The 12,068-nt window shown below is 46.0% G+C and overlaps 1 protein-coding gene across 1 annotated transcript in view; it reads left to right on the forward strand.

Annotated features, from left to right (window-relative positions):
* The window catches only part of TNFRSF11A (TNF receptor superfamily member 11a), a 59,428-nt gene extending 51,613 nt beyond the window's left edge, over positions 1 to 7,815 (forward strand). The window contains exon 10 of the mRNA XM_017528863.2: positions 7,160 to 7,815. Within this exon, the coding sequence (XP_017384352.1) occupies positions 7,160 to 7,446 (287 nt within the window). The 3' untranslated portion in view covers positions 7,447 to 7,815. The remainder of the gene's footprint in view (positions 1 to 7,159) is intronic.
* Positions 7,816 to 12,068: the final 4,253 nt, after the last annotated feature.

A 12,068-nucleotide genomic window follows, 5' to 3' on the forward strand; every position in this document is an offset into this window, starting at 1 on the left:
TTTTTTTTGAGATGGAGTCTCACCCTGTTGCCCAGGCTGGCTGGAGTGCAGTGGTACAATCTCAGCTCACTGCAACCTCTGCCTCCCAGGCTCGAGTGATTCTCCTGCCTCAGCCTCCCAAATATCTGGGATTACAGGCACCTGCCACTGCTGCTCCCAGCTAATTTTTAGTAGAGACGGGTTTTCATCATCTTGGCCAGGCTGGTCTTGAACTCCTAATCTCGTGATCTACCTACCTCCCAAAGTGCTGGGATTTCAGGCATGAGCTACCATGCCCAGCCATTTCTTCATTCTCTTAAGCCTCAGATCTTTTTAGCCCATCTTGGGTAAGCCTCATCTGAAGCATCCTCCCCTTTTTATACTCCCTTACTAGCCACCAGCAAGGGAGAGATCACCGCTAACTGCAGAGGTCCCCAGTGAGTTTCTTAGCACTCAGTGGGAAGAGTTACCCTCCTGGGACACATATCAACTGCAGAAATCATGGCAGCCATGTTGAAAAGGAAACCCACAGCATCCACCTGATTATACAGCTGCCAACATGGTGACCTAGTGATGTCACCATAACAGATCAGATGTGAACTCGCTGATGTGAACAACTAATCTGTTCTGCAACTCAGAAATCAAATGTTAAGGAATTCTTACTTTTTAGCAAGGACAGTTCAGGACTGAGGTATCTTATTAGATAAGGATATTAGCAACTAATTCTAAGCCTTGATCTACTCTGGTGCTGCATTCAACTCATAGCAGACTTGCGTGATGAGAAATGAGACTGTGGAGTTTGTGTAGAATTATATAGATGAGTGTTCTAACCAAAGGCAATCATATAATGATTGAGGACTTCAGCAGAGCAAAAAGAAGTTGGTTAGATTTCCAGAGAAAGCACACTTTCAGTCTTTGTGCTCAACGTCTCAAGACACGTTGAGATCCTCCAACAAGACAGGGATGGAAAGACACTACGACTACTCAGTGTATTTCATGAATCTCTGTGTCTTTGGGAGTTCCGTGAGCACTGATATTACTTTCTGGACATAGGAATGGCACCATTGCACCTGCGACTGATTGTTTGCGATTTCCCTAGCATTTTCAAATCCATCGGCTTGTCTGACCCTTATGCTATCCTGCTGGATATTCACGTGCTCATTTGTTCATTTATTTGGCAAATGCGTATAATTCATATTTGCTCTATGCAGCTGCACACTGCCAGGCCAGCACAGCTCGATACAGATCGGGAGAGTTAGTGGTTCGTCCTAAACTCTCCCCACTGGTGACAGCCAAGTCAGGACAAGACCCAAGGGCTTCTAGAGCCCTGCTCTCTCCTCTGTCCCACATTTCTACCCCTCCTGAATCCAGGCAGCCTTAATACCTCCATCCGTCTATTCACCCCTTTATTCACTTCTGCTCTTCAGAGACTGAAACACCATGATGACATTGATGCCATTGGATTGCTTTCCGGTGAGTCTGGATTATGACAAGCCATGGAAAAAGAAGGCTGTCTGACAGTTTTCATCCCTGAAACAGTGTCAGTCGGTAGAGGGGAAAACAAACAACCACAGAAACCTGGCGTGCTCACATGCAGAGCAGCTGCAAGCTGGTATTTGTGATGCAGCCAGCCTGTCCTGAAGAGAGTGCTTAGTCAGCTCTGCATGTGGAGTGTTGCTTCTGTTACTGTTATTATTGTATTAGGTACTCCGTCTATCTCCACTTAATCTGCAGATTAAGCTACACCCACCTAGGAAGCTGACTGAAGCCCAAAGCACACTGATTATTCACAACTCGTGGGTCACTCTGGAATACCCAGACCCTCCTGCTCCCACCTACTGAATGGCCGTGTTTTCTCTTTTTTTTTTTTCTTTTTTTTCTTTTTTTTTTTTTGGAGATGGAATCTCACTCTGTTGCCCAGGCTGGAGTGCAGTGTTGCAATTTTGGCTCACTGCAAACTCCGCCTCCCGGATTCGAGCAATTCTGCCTCAGCCTCCCAAGTAGCTGGGACTTTTAGTAGAGATGGGTTTTCACCGTGTTAGCCAGGATGGTCTCGATATCCTGACCTCATAATCTGCCCGCCTCAGCCTCTCGAAGTGCTGGGATTACAGGTGTGAGCCACCGCACCCGGCCTGAATGGCCATGTTTTCCAAAGTCCATGGGTGCTCCCGATTCTGTGACTGTGAGCGGATCTTGTCATTTAAAACATGAGCTATTATGTTAACTGGCAAGAAAAACATGAGTTTGATAATCATTATTTCTATGAAAACTATTGAATACTTTGGGATGATTCAAGGAATGAATTGCTAAAACCTTTTTGGTATTGAAATTCAGGTGAATGAGACGCCTGTGATAGGTGGAAGGAAGAAAACCCTAGAAGGATCCTACACTTAGACTGCTTGGCAAGTGACTTTTAGTTTTCATTCCACGTTAAAGAACCCAAAGCTAGAAATTGTATGTAAAGCATTAACGATACGGTTGGTGCAATCAGTAAACCCAGTCTCAAAGGACAGGCCCCAGTTTTACATCAGAAAGTTGGTGTTGTTACAGCGAGTGGTGGGTGGCTCAAACATCAGGAAAATGCATCACAGGATCAGTATTTTAGAAGCATCAGTGAATAGCTTCTACAACTCAGTTTTTCTGAATATTTAGTTTGTTAGTAGAGAAAGTCTGATTAGCTAACACTTCTGTAATATTGAAAAAGGTCCGACTTATAAGATGTTACTTCTGTAAATGGTGGTGCTAGATTAGAGCATCAGTGGGGAAAATTCCCAGAGTAATGCTCCTAAGAGGTGCCCACCCTTCAGGACTGGTGACATAACTGGCATAGCCCAGTGGAAAATGAAAAATTTTCCCCTTTTGCAAAAATGAATGAGAATTTCATGATGGCAGCAAAGCATTTAGCCCAGCATGGAGCTCTTGAGAGCATAAGGCCTTGCGCAGCTGCACAGGCCCATGGACAGCACTCTGCTGCCACTTAAGAATTGCCACTTGTGATTGGCAGATCAGTATAACTTTTAAAAAAAGTTCAGTCTCTATCAGTTTACTGTATCACACAAGAATCAGCATGAAGGGACTTGACCAAAGGTTGTTTTTGTCATTAATTGTAACTTTGTTAAAGAAACACTTGAAGAATAAACCTCTTTGAGAATCTCCTAAATCTTTCTAGGTAACTGTCTTTTACATCTTAATGGTCTGGAATTTAAAGGCCTAGTTTTTGCCCTTTCACAAGCCTCATAGCCTTCCAAAAATAATATATTTTTTCTTTTTCTTTTTTTTTTCTTTGAGACAGGGGTCACTCTGTCACCCAGGCTGGAGGTGTGATCACGGCTCACTGGAGCCTCAGCATCTCTGGGCTCAGGTGATCCTCCCACCTCAGCCTCCCAAGTAGCTGTGACTACAGGCTTGAGCCACCACAGTCAGCAGCACCCTAAGAATAATATTCATGGTTCAGTCCATGAAACAAAGGATTCTGAAATGTTTAAATATTTTACTTAGGCAAAAGGGTTTGAGGTCCATTTGAAAAAAGGAAACATTTTTTTCTGCAGGGTTAGAAAAAATAAAACAAAAATGAATATAGGTCCATAGAATATTTAGGTTATCAGTATCAGAGATATTGTTGGCCATGGAGCAATGGCATGGAATGAAATTCTCAAGATGAGAGACTTGACACTGATCCTTGATGTGTAAGACAGTGCCAAAAAGCGTAAGTTTTATCTAGGTTCAGACTCACAAAAGGTTCTGACAAGAAAGAAGTAAACAACAATGGATTCGTGATGATTTGTTAAAAAATAAAATTTAAAATGGTAGAGAAATAGTATATACCATGACATAAGCAGATAAATCAGTGAGGTGGATAAAGAGGAGATAAGATCAGATTCAGAACCATAAATCAGCCATGCAGTGGCTAGAGAGGTCCCCTGTGTAGTTTTACATTATGCTGAAGAACAACAGAACCAGCAGACAGTGATGCTGTGATAAGACCTCATGATGGATGGTTTTGCATTTAACCTCGTCTCTTTATCCTCTTCAGAGATGTAGCTGTTTGTGTCTTGGTGTATATTGAAAGTAGAGGAAACTATGTCAAGAATAATCATATGTCTAAGCAACTTTGAATTACTTATTTTATCCAATAAACATGGTATTTTTTTAATCAGACTAGAATTTTCATGGTATGTACATTTTTTTAAACTGAATGCCCCATTCCATGTATGTTTTATTTTTCACTCTTTTTCTGTTAACTAAGTAGTGATTTCTCAAATGGGAGGACTTAACTGTGTTGCTGTGCCTACTTGTTCTGTTGCTGCTATGGTAGAAACCCTTTTAAATAATTTACTTAAAACATATACTTTATATTTACACACTGATTATTTTTTAGTATAAGTCTGTGTGTACTGGCTGATTATAGTTTCCTGAGCTCCCCACCCCCCCCCCTCCCCCCCCCCCTTTTCTTTTTTTTTTCCCTGAGATGGAGTCTTCCTCTTTTTGCCCAGGCTGGAGTGTGGTGGGGCACAATCTCGGCTCACTGCAACCTCCACCTCCCGGGTTCCAGGGATTCTCCTACCTCAGCCTCCTGAGTAGCTGGGATTACAGGCACCTGCCACTATGCCCAGCTAATTTTTGTATGTTTAGTAGAGCTTGGGTTTTGCCATGTTGGCCAGGCTGGTCTTGAATCTTGACCTCAGGTGATCCACCTGCCTTGGTCTCCCAAAGTGCTGGGATTACAGGTGTGTGCCACCATGCCCGGCCTCCTGAGCCCTTTTTACATTAACCACACCACCTTAATTTCCAGCTTCTATTTCTTCAATGTGAAATGAGAAGTTACAGATATTGGAGAGCAAAATTCTTCTGGATTTTTACTATTTCCTTTTCCTGTTCTTTTTCTTCCTTTCTCACTTCTCTGTGGCGCTGGGAACTGTCTCATTGTCATGTTTGTGTTCTAGAATATCCTGAATGATAGTGTCAGAACTGTATATTAGCTTTAAGTTTTCTGTGGGGGAGTGAGACCAGCTTGCTTCTGTGCCGCCATTTTGAAACCAGAAGTCCTTTCTTTTTCTTTCTTTTTTCATAGATTCCTTGCCCACACCCCAGACCAGTTTAACAGTTTGTGGTGGTGGTTTCATTTTGTTTGTATGTTGTGCTTTTTTTTGTTTTTTTTTTAGTGAATCACCTTTATTAGGGTCCTTGCAAAACATTCACTTTAGTTTTCATGGAAACATTTTTCATTTTTTCACTGTAATATTTCACTGCTTTACCTAATATTTGATTACACTTCCTGATGGGTTTATCTGGTGATAATGGACTTGAGAAGGAACTTGGTAAGTGGTGGGAGCAGAGGGGCGTAGACGCACTGGAGAGCAGACCCTCGCTGGAGTGCGCTGCATGCCGGGCAGTGTGTGTAGAGTGGGTGGAGAGTGTGCTCGGTGGGTGGTAAACAGAAACGCCAGTGGGCCTCCCTCATGCTGATTGGGGGTTCTTAGGCAAGTAAGTCCTTCCACTGCCCACCTTGGAGGACATCCCATACAACTGCCTGTGGGAGAAAAGTCATGAGACACAGACCTTCTTCATGACTTTGGATTTGTCGCTCATACTTGACATTCTTGTGTTTTCATGGGCTTTTCTTTGTATTTTGGTCTTGGCTTCTCTAGAGGTACCCAGTGGGTCGGGGGAAGGCTCCTCAAAGGAATTTCCTATATGCCTATCAGTATTTTAGTCAGATCGTCCAAAACATGCCTTCCATCTTTGAGGAAAATCTCATGTGGAATGGTAACAGAAACTTCATTTTGTTCGTATGAATTATTACTAAGCTGAGTCACAATGGAGAAGAAAAAAATAAAGGTGGTGAATCGTGAGGAACCATTTTGACATTCCTGCCCCTGATCAAATTGAAGGATTCTGTTTGTGATGCTGAATGTTGGGGCGTTTCTAATCTGCTTGGTTTGTGGCAGTTTCCTAGACCAAAGTCTAGGAAATTTCTGTCTTTAAAATGGAAGAATCATAAGATCTAGCAGGTTTCCTAACATCTGTTGGACTTTGTTTTTCAAAAGGTCCGTTACTTAAAGACTGGCCACATCTAGTCACCCATAAAGAAATGACCACAGAAGCCCCTAGGGACAAAACACTCTTCAGAGTTCAGATGGGAAGAGTGATTTATAGGATTTTGGTTTTTTTTCTATCTTAGTTTTGTGAATCTCTGTTGTTTCCAGAAGTAGTTTTCTTTTAATGTTAAGGAACTGTGTTACTCTCTGCTGAAAGCTGAGCCCATGTGGCCCCATGATCCTCCAGGGTTGAGCTGTTAGAGACCATGAGGAACCAAGGCACCCAGGGTGATGGGGCCTCAGATGTGAGTCCAGAGAGGAGAGCAGACTGGGCTCTGCTCCCTTAGCTGTGCTTGTTGTGTGTTGAACACACACACACATTTTGTAACATCTGAATCTCTGTGATTTTATAATCCTGATGTGATCTCTTCCCAGTATCCTAGGATCCCAAGTCACAGGCAAACAGTAAAGCATGAGTCTACCCCTAAGCTTCCTCATTTCTCGTCTCTTCCTCTCCCCTCCTCCTCCTCCTCTCCCTCCCCTCCTCCTTCTCTTTTTCTTCCCCTTCTCCTCTTCCTCCCCTCTCCTTCCTCCTCCCCTCTCCTCCTCCTCTTCCTCCCTTCCTCTTCTCTTCCTCCTCTTCTCTTCTGTCTCTCCTCCTCTTCCTACTCTTCCTCCCCTTCCTCCTCTTCCCTTCCTCCTCCTCCTTTTCCTCTTTCTCTTCTTCTTCCTCCCCTCCTCCTCCTCTTCCTCTCCTATTCTTCCTCTTCCCTCTTCCTCTTTTCTTCTTCCCCTTCTCCTCTTCCTCCCCTCCTCCTCTTCCTCTTCCCACTCCTCCCTCTCCTCTTTCTTTCCTCTCCCCCTACTCTTCCTCTCCCCATTCCCCCTTCCCCCTCCCACTCCTTTGCCCCCTCTCTTCCCCTCCCCCCTTCTCTTTTTGTCTTTTTTCTCTGCTCCTCCTCTTTTCTCCGCCCCACCCTCCTCTGCCTCAGTGGGCCTGGAGTGTGCCGACGGTTCCCTGTGGCCCGGGGCTGCGGGAAGCCGGGGAGCCGCCCTGCACCCCGGAACCTTCCTCCCGGGAGACTTGGCAGGCCCCGGGCGCTGGCTCACCCTCCCCGTGTTCTCCCTTCCTCTCCCCGCAGGAAACGTGACTGGAAACAGTAACTCCACGTTCATCTCCAGCGGGCAGGTGATGAACTTCAAGGGCGACATCATCGTGGTCTATGTCAGCCAGACCTCACAGGAGGGCGCGGCGGCGGCGGCGGCGGAGCCCGTGGGCCGCCCAGTCCAGGAGGAGACCCTGGCGCGCCGCGACTCCTTCGCGGGGAACGGCCCGCGCTTCCCGGACCTGTGCGGCGGCCCCACGGGGCTGCAGGAGCCGGAGAAGGCCTCGCGGCCGGTGCAGGAGCAGGGCGGGGCCCCGGCCTAGCGCCCCCACATGGCCCGGAGCCCGAAGCCTGGAGCCAGGGTCGCCGACCTGGACCGCGCGGCCGCACCTGAGCCGAGCCTGGCCCGGCCTGCCCGACCCCACAGCTCGCGAAGGGCGGCACTGCGGCCTCCGCCCCAGCCCGGGCCACCCCGGGATCGATCGGTACAGTCGAGGAAGACCACCCAGCATTCTCCGCCCACCTCGTCCTCCAGGAAATGGGCTTTTCAGAAAGTGAATTGATCAGGTCTTCCCCTATGCCCACGGCTGCTCAGCAGACCCCCACATGGGGGCAGATGCCTCCCCTGCCACCCCTCAAACTCGCAGCAGTAATTTGTGGCCCTATGACAGCTGTTTTTATGACTCCTGTTCTGTGTGTGTGCCCCATATTTGTATTCCTGGTGACACAGCCTCGCTCTGTCGCCAGGCTGGAGTGCAGTAGTGTGATCTGGGGCATTGCAGCCTCCGCCTCCCGAGTTCAAGCGATTTTCCTGCCTCAGCCTCCGAGTAGCTGGAACTACAGGTGTGTGCCACCACACCCAGCTAATTTCTTGATACCTTCCCCACTCTTTTTTTATTTAAAAGTTTTCTCAAAAATTCTCCTAAAGGTGAGGGTCTCTTTCTTTGATCTCTCTCTGTCTCTCTCGCTCTCTTTTTTTTTTTTTTTGGCACCTGGTTCTGGCCCAGGCTGGAGGGCAGTGGTGAGATTATAGCTCAGTGCAGCCTCTAACTCCTGGGCTCAAGCAATCCAAGTGATCCTGCCACCTCAGCCTCGGGAGTAGCTGGAACCACAGCTGCATGCCATGCCCAGCTTCCCCCCTACCATCCCTCCACACTGCCCGCCGATAGAGACATGATTCCACCATGTTACCCTGGCTAGTCTCAAACTCCCCAGCTAAAGCAGTCCTCCAAACTCAGCTTCCCAAAGTATTGGGATTACAGGTGTGAACGCCCATGCTGGCCTCCTTCACATATTTTCTTTTGTGCCCCTTCTCACAGCATTTCGGAGATGGCTTTCCCCGTGTGTGTTCATTCTAAACACTTTTGGGAAAAGGCTGAACGTGTGAGGCCTGGAGATAGTTGCTAGGAACATGTGGTGGGACTTTCATTTTCTGAAAAATGCTCTGTATTCTCATTTTTCTAAAAGAAAGAAAAAGGGGGTAAAATCCTGTTTTTTTTCTCCTGAATGTTTTTAAGTTTGTGTCAGTCCTTAAGCAGAACCGAGCTCGTTATGTGACCTTCCCCTAGGTGGTTAATTCATCCGTGCTGGAAGAAGCACTCAGGTACTTAGTCCCCAAATCTTTAAAACTCCAAGTTGCTACAGCTTGGCATTCTTTTTTTTTTTTTTTCTTCCAGACGGAGTCTCGCTCTGTCACCCAGGCTGGAGTGCCGTGGTGGGATCTGGGCTCCCTGCAACCTCCACCTCCTGGGTTCAGGCGATTCTCCTGCCTCAGCCTCCCAAGTATCTGAGACTACAGATGTGCGCCACCACGCCCAGCTCATTTTTGTATTTTTAGTAGAGACAGGGTTTCACCATGTTGGCCAGAATGGTCTCCATCTCTTGACTTTGTGATCCACCCACCTCAGCCTCACAAAGTGTTGGGGTTATAGGCATGAGCCACTGCCCCCCGCCTAAAGTTGAAATTTTAGTTTGCATTTTCTTTGTCTAGATAAGAATAGCATAAATGGATCCTCTTTGATTCCTAAATAATTGTTCATCTGTAGGCTAGCCTTGTAGAAGTGGAAAACATTCCATGTTCCAGTGCATTTAAATTTAAAGTCAAATCCACATGTCGTGAATTTAAGAAAACTTATTCTCCTAAAGGTGCCTTTTTCTTGGCTTCATCCTTCTTGTGAAAAACCTAGACGATGCTCCAGATGGAAGGAAATCCCCTGGGTGGTTTTATCTTTTGTTAGCCAGTGAGCGCTGGTTCCCCGCAAATACTGGAGAAAAGCAAAAATATGCAAGCAAATTAAAATTACTTTTGCACATCTGGTAGGTTATAAAAGCACTAATCATGGTCACTGCCCAGACTTTATTGGCCACAAATGCCCAGCTGAAGGGCATGACCGTGGATCACTGGTTTTTCCCTTCTGCTGGAAATGCTGGGGTGGTAGCGCTTGATTAGGATTTTCAATGGAGAAGCAAAGGACGTTTCTGGAATTTATGGGACTCCTTAGCCAACATAAAGAACTGCAGGAAATAAATCCATAGCCAGGAGGATCTGTGGATGGGAACTTACCGTCTATCCGGCCCTTTTACTTAACATCCATCCAGAGAGATGTTGTACAAATGGAGGAAACCATTATACCTTTTGAAAATAATTCTGGAATATATGGCAGTTACAGTTCACAAAGTAGAACGCTGAGATAAAAACCCGAGTTCCTGCTGTGATATCATCTCACTGAGCACTTCGCCTTTGTTTTTATTTTTCCTTCTCTAAAAGGGGAATAATGATAATTTATAATAGTTTCCCTACCCAGAGATGGCAGAAGGATGCTATAGTGAATGTTAAAGTACCTTGAGCTCCTTAAATCAAAGGTGCTATATAAATATGTAAGACTCTACTTTCAGAAAAAGATAATGTTCTTTCCTGCACTGATTCCTATTAATTCTGTATTGATCCAAAGGCAACTAAATGCTAAGAAATATATAGAAAATATAAGTGTGTGTATTATAGGGATGTATGTGACAAGTGTAAACCAAATGAACTGAAGCAATAATGAACAGTTATTGGGGGACATGATAAAGAGATTATATTAAACTTATATTTGACCATAAAATCCTTTTTATGGCTTGCTAAAATCGAGCTCACTGTAAAAGCATGATCCAACTTAATTGCTAATCTTTATGGTATGGTGTTAACCATTGGTTTGTGTCTTACTGTTGGTTCCCTGGACCACAGACTAGGGACAGAACATATTTGCTTTGATGGTATATATGCTGTTGATTTCACAAGAAAATTTCTTAAAATGTAGCCTGGAGACCCAGTGAAAGAGTTGAAAGGGAAATGGAGTATCATGCTTCCTACTCACATTTCACTCGGCTGCCAGAAGGAAGAATGAATTTCTCAAGAGCAGTGTGAATGTAATAGATCAGAACTTCCATGTGGTGGGGAAAATGGGATTCTTTCAGTGTAACAAACCACCCAAGACTTAAAATAGTGGCTTAAAACAGTCGCCATTAGCCAGGCACAGTGGTTCATGCCTCCCAATGCTTTGGGAGGCCAGTGCAGGAGGATCATTGAGGACAGTAATTAGAGATCAAACTGGGCAACAGAGTGAGACCCCGTCTCTACAAAAAATACAAAACTTGGCTGGGCATGGTGGTGTGTACTTGCAGTCCTCGGCTACTCGGGAGGCTGAGGAAGGAGGATGCTTGAGCCCAGGAGTTGGAGGTTACTGTGAGCTTTGGTTGGGCCAGTGCACTCCAGTGTGAAAACAAAACAAAAACAGAAAACAAAAACCACTATTTATTTAGCTCCCAATTCTATGGCTTGGGTCAGCTTGGGTGGTTCTTCAGGCCTGGTCCTGCCTGGCCTGGCTTGCTCACCAGTTTGCAATGAGTTGGCTGGTTGGCTGGGCCAGCCTGTGTGCTCTCCACCCATCCCCAATCCTTCCAGCCGCCTAGCTGGGCTTGCTCTCATGCTGGTGTCAGGCCTGAGAACAAGCAGAAACCTGCCAGGCTTCCTGAGGCCTAGGCTTGAACTGGCACACTGTCACTTCTGCCACATTCTGTGGGTCAAAGCAGGTCACAAAGCCAGCTCAGATCCAAGGGATGGCTAAACAGCCCCCTTCCCACTATGGGAAGACTTGCAGAGTGACAGGGTAGGGAGTGGACACACAGAGGGGAAGATGGCCCATTGCCACCTTCCAGCACAGGGCACTGCGTGGAGTAAAATGCTGGAGAGAAGAGTGCATCTGGGAACAAAAGAGGAACATGTCCCAGCCCCCAGCCAGTGAGTAGTTCCTTCTCTGGTGATTGAGTTCCCTTCATGCTCAGCACTGTAGACTCCCACACTGGGAGAGACAACCACATTCATATTTAAGTGCTGTGTCAAAATTTCTTCCAAAGTCAAATACAGGTGATTGGGGAATTGAGCCCACTGTACTACTTCTGCATTCCTTTGGCACAGAAAATTTAAAAGCGACAACTTCTAAAATCAAGAAAACTGGTGAGATACCTTGGGGTAGAGGAACCTTCATGGAAACATATAAAAGATCTAGTGTTCACCCTTCACCCCAGCTCAACAAACAAAATCTTGTTATGATTATACAAGGGCGAGCTTGAGCAAAGGAGCTGTCTTTGGTGGAAGAAACGTGGTTTTGAGTTGTCCGCTCTTTGACAGCCTCTGATGGCATATGACTCTAGTGTGTCTGCTTTGGGATGTTCTGGGCACAAGTTGCATAACCCGCTTTTGGAAGAGGAGATAAAGCATTCAAAGCCCTAAACACTGTTGATGATTCATCATGTTTATTGAGTGTGCTTAGTGGCGAGACCCTGAGCACCTGGGAAAAATGAGGAGTGCTGGCGGGTTCGGAGCAGGGAAGATGAGACAATGCTCTGCTCCAAGCACCAGAGGCTTCTGGGAAGGGGCTGTCTGTGGAATTCCTGACCCCCAGAG

This window comes from Cebus imitator, unplaced genomic scaffold, assembly GCF_001604975.1.
Source record: "Cebus imitator isolate Cc_AM_T3 unplaced genomic scaffold, Cebus_imitator-1.0 Scaffold55, whole genome shotgun sequence".
Lineage (NCBI taxonomy): Eukaryota > Metazoa > Chordata > Mammalia > Primates > Cebidae > Cebus > Cebus imitator.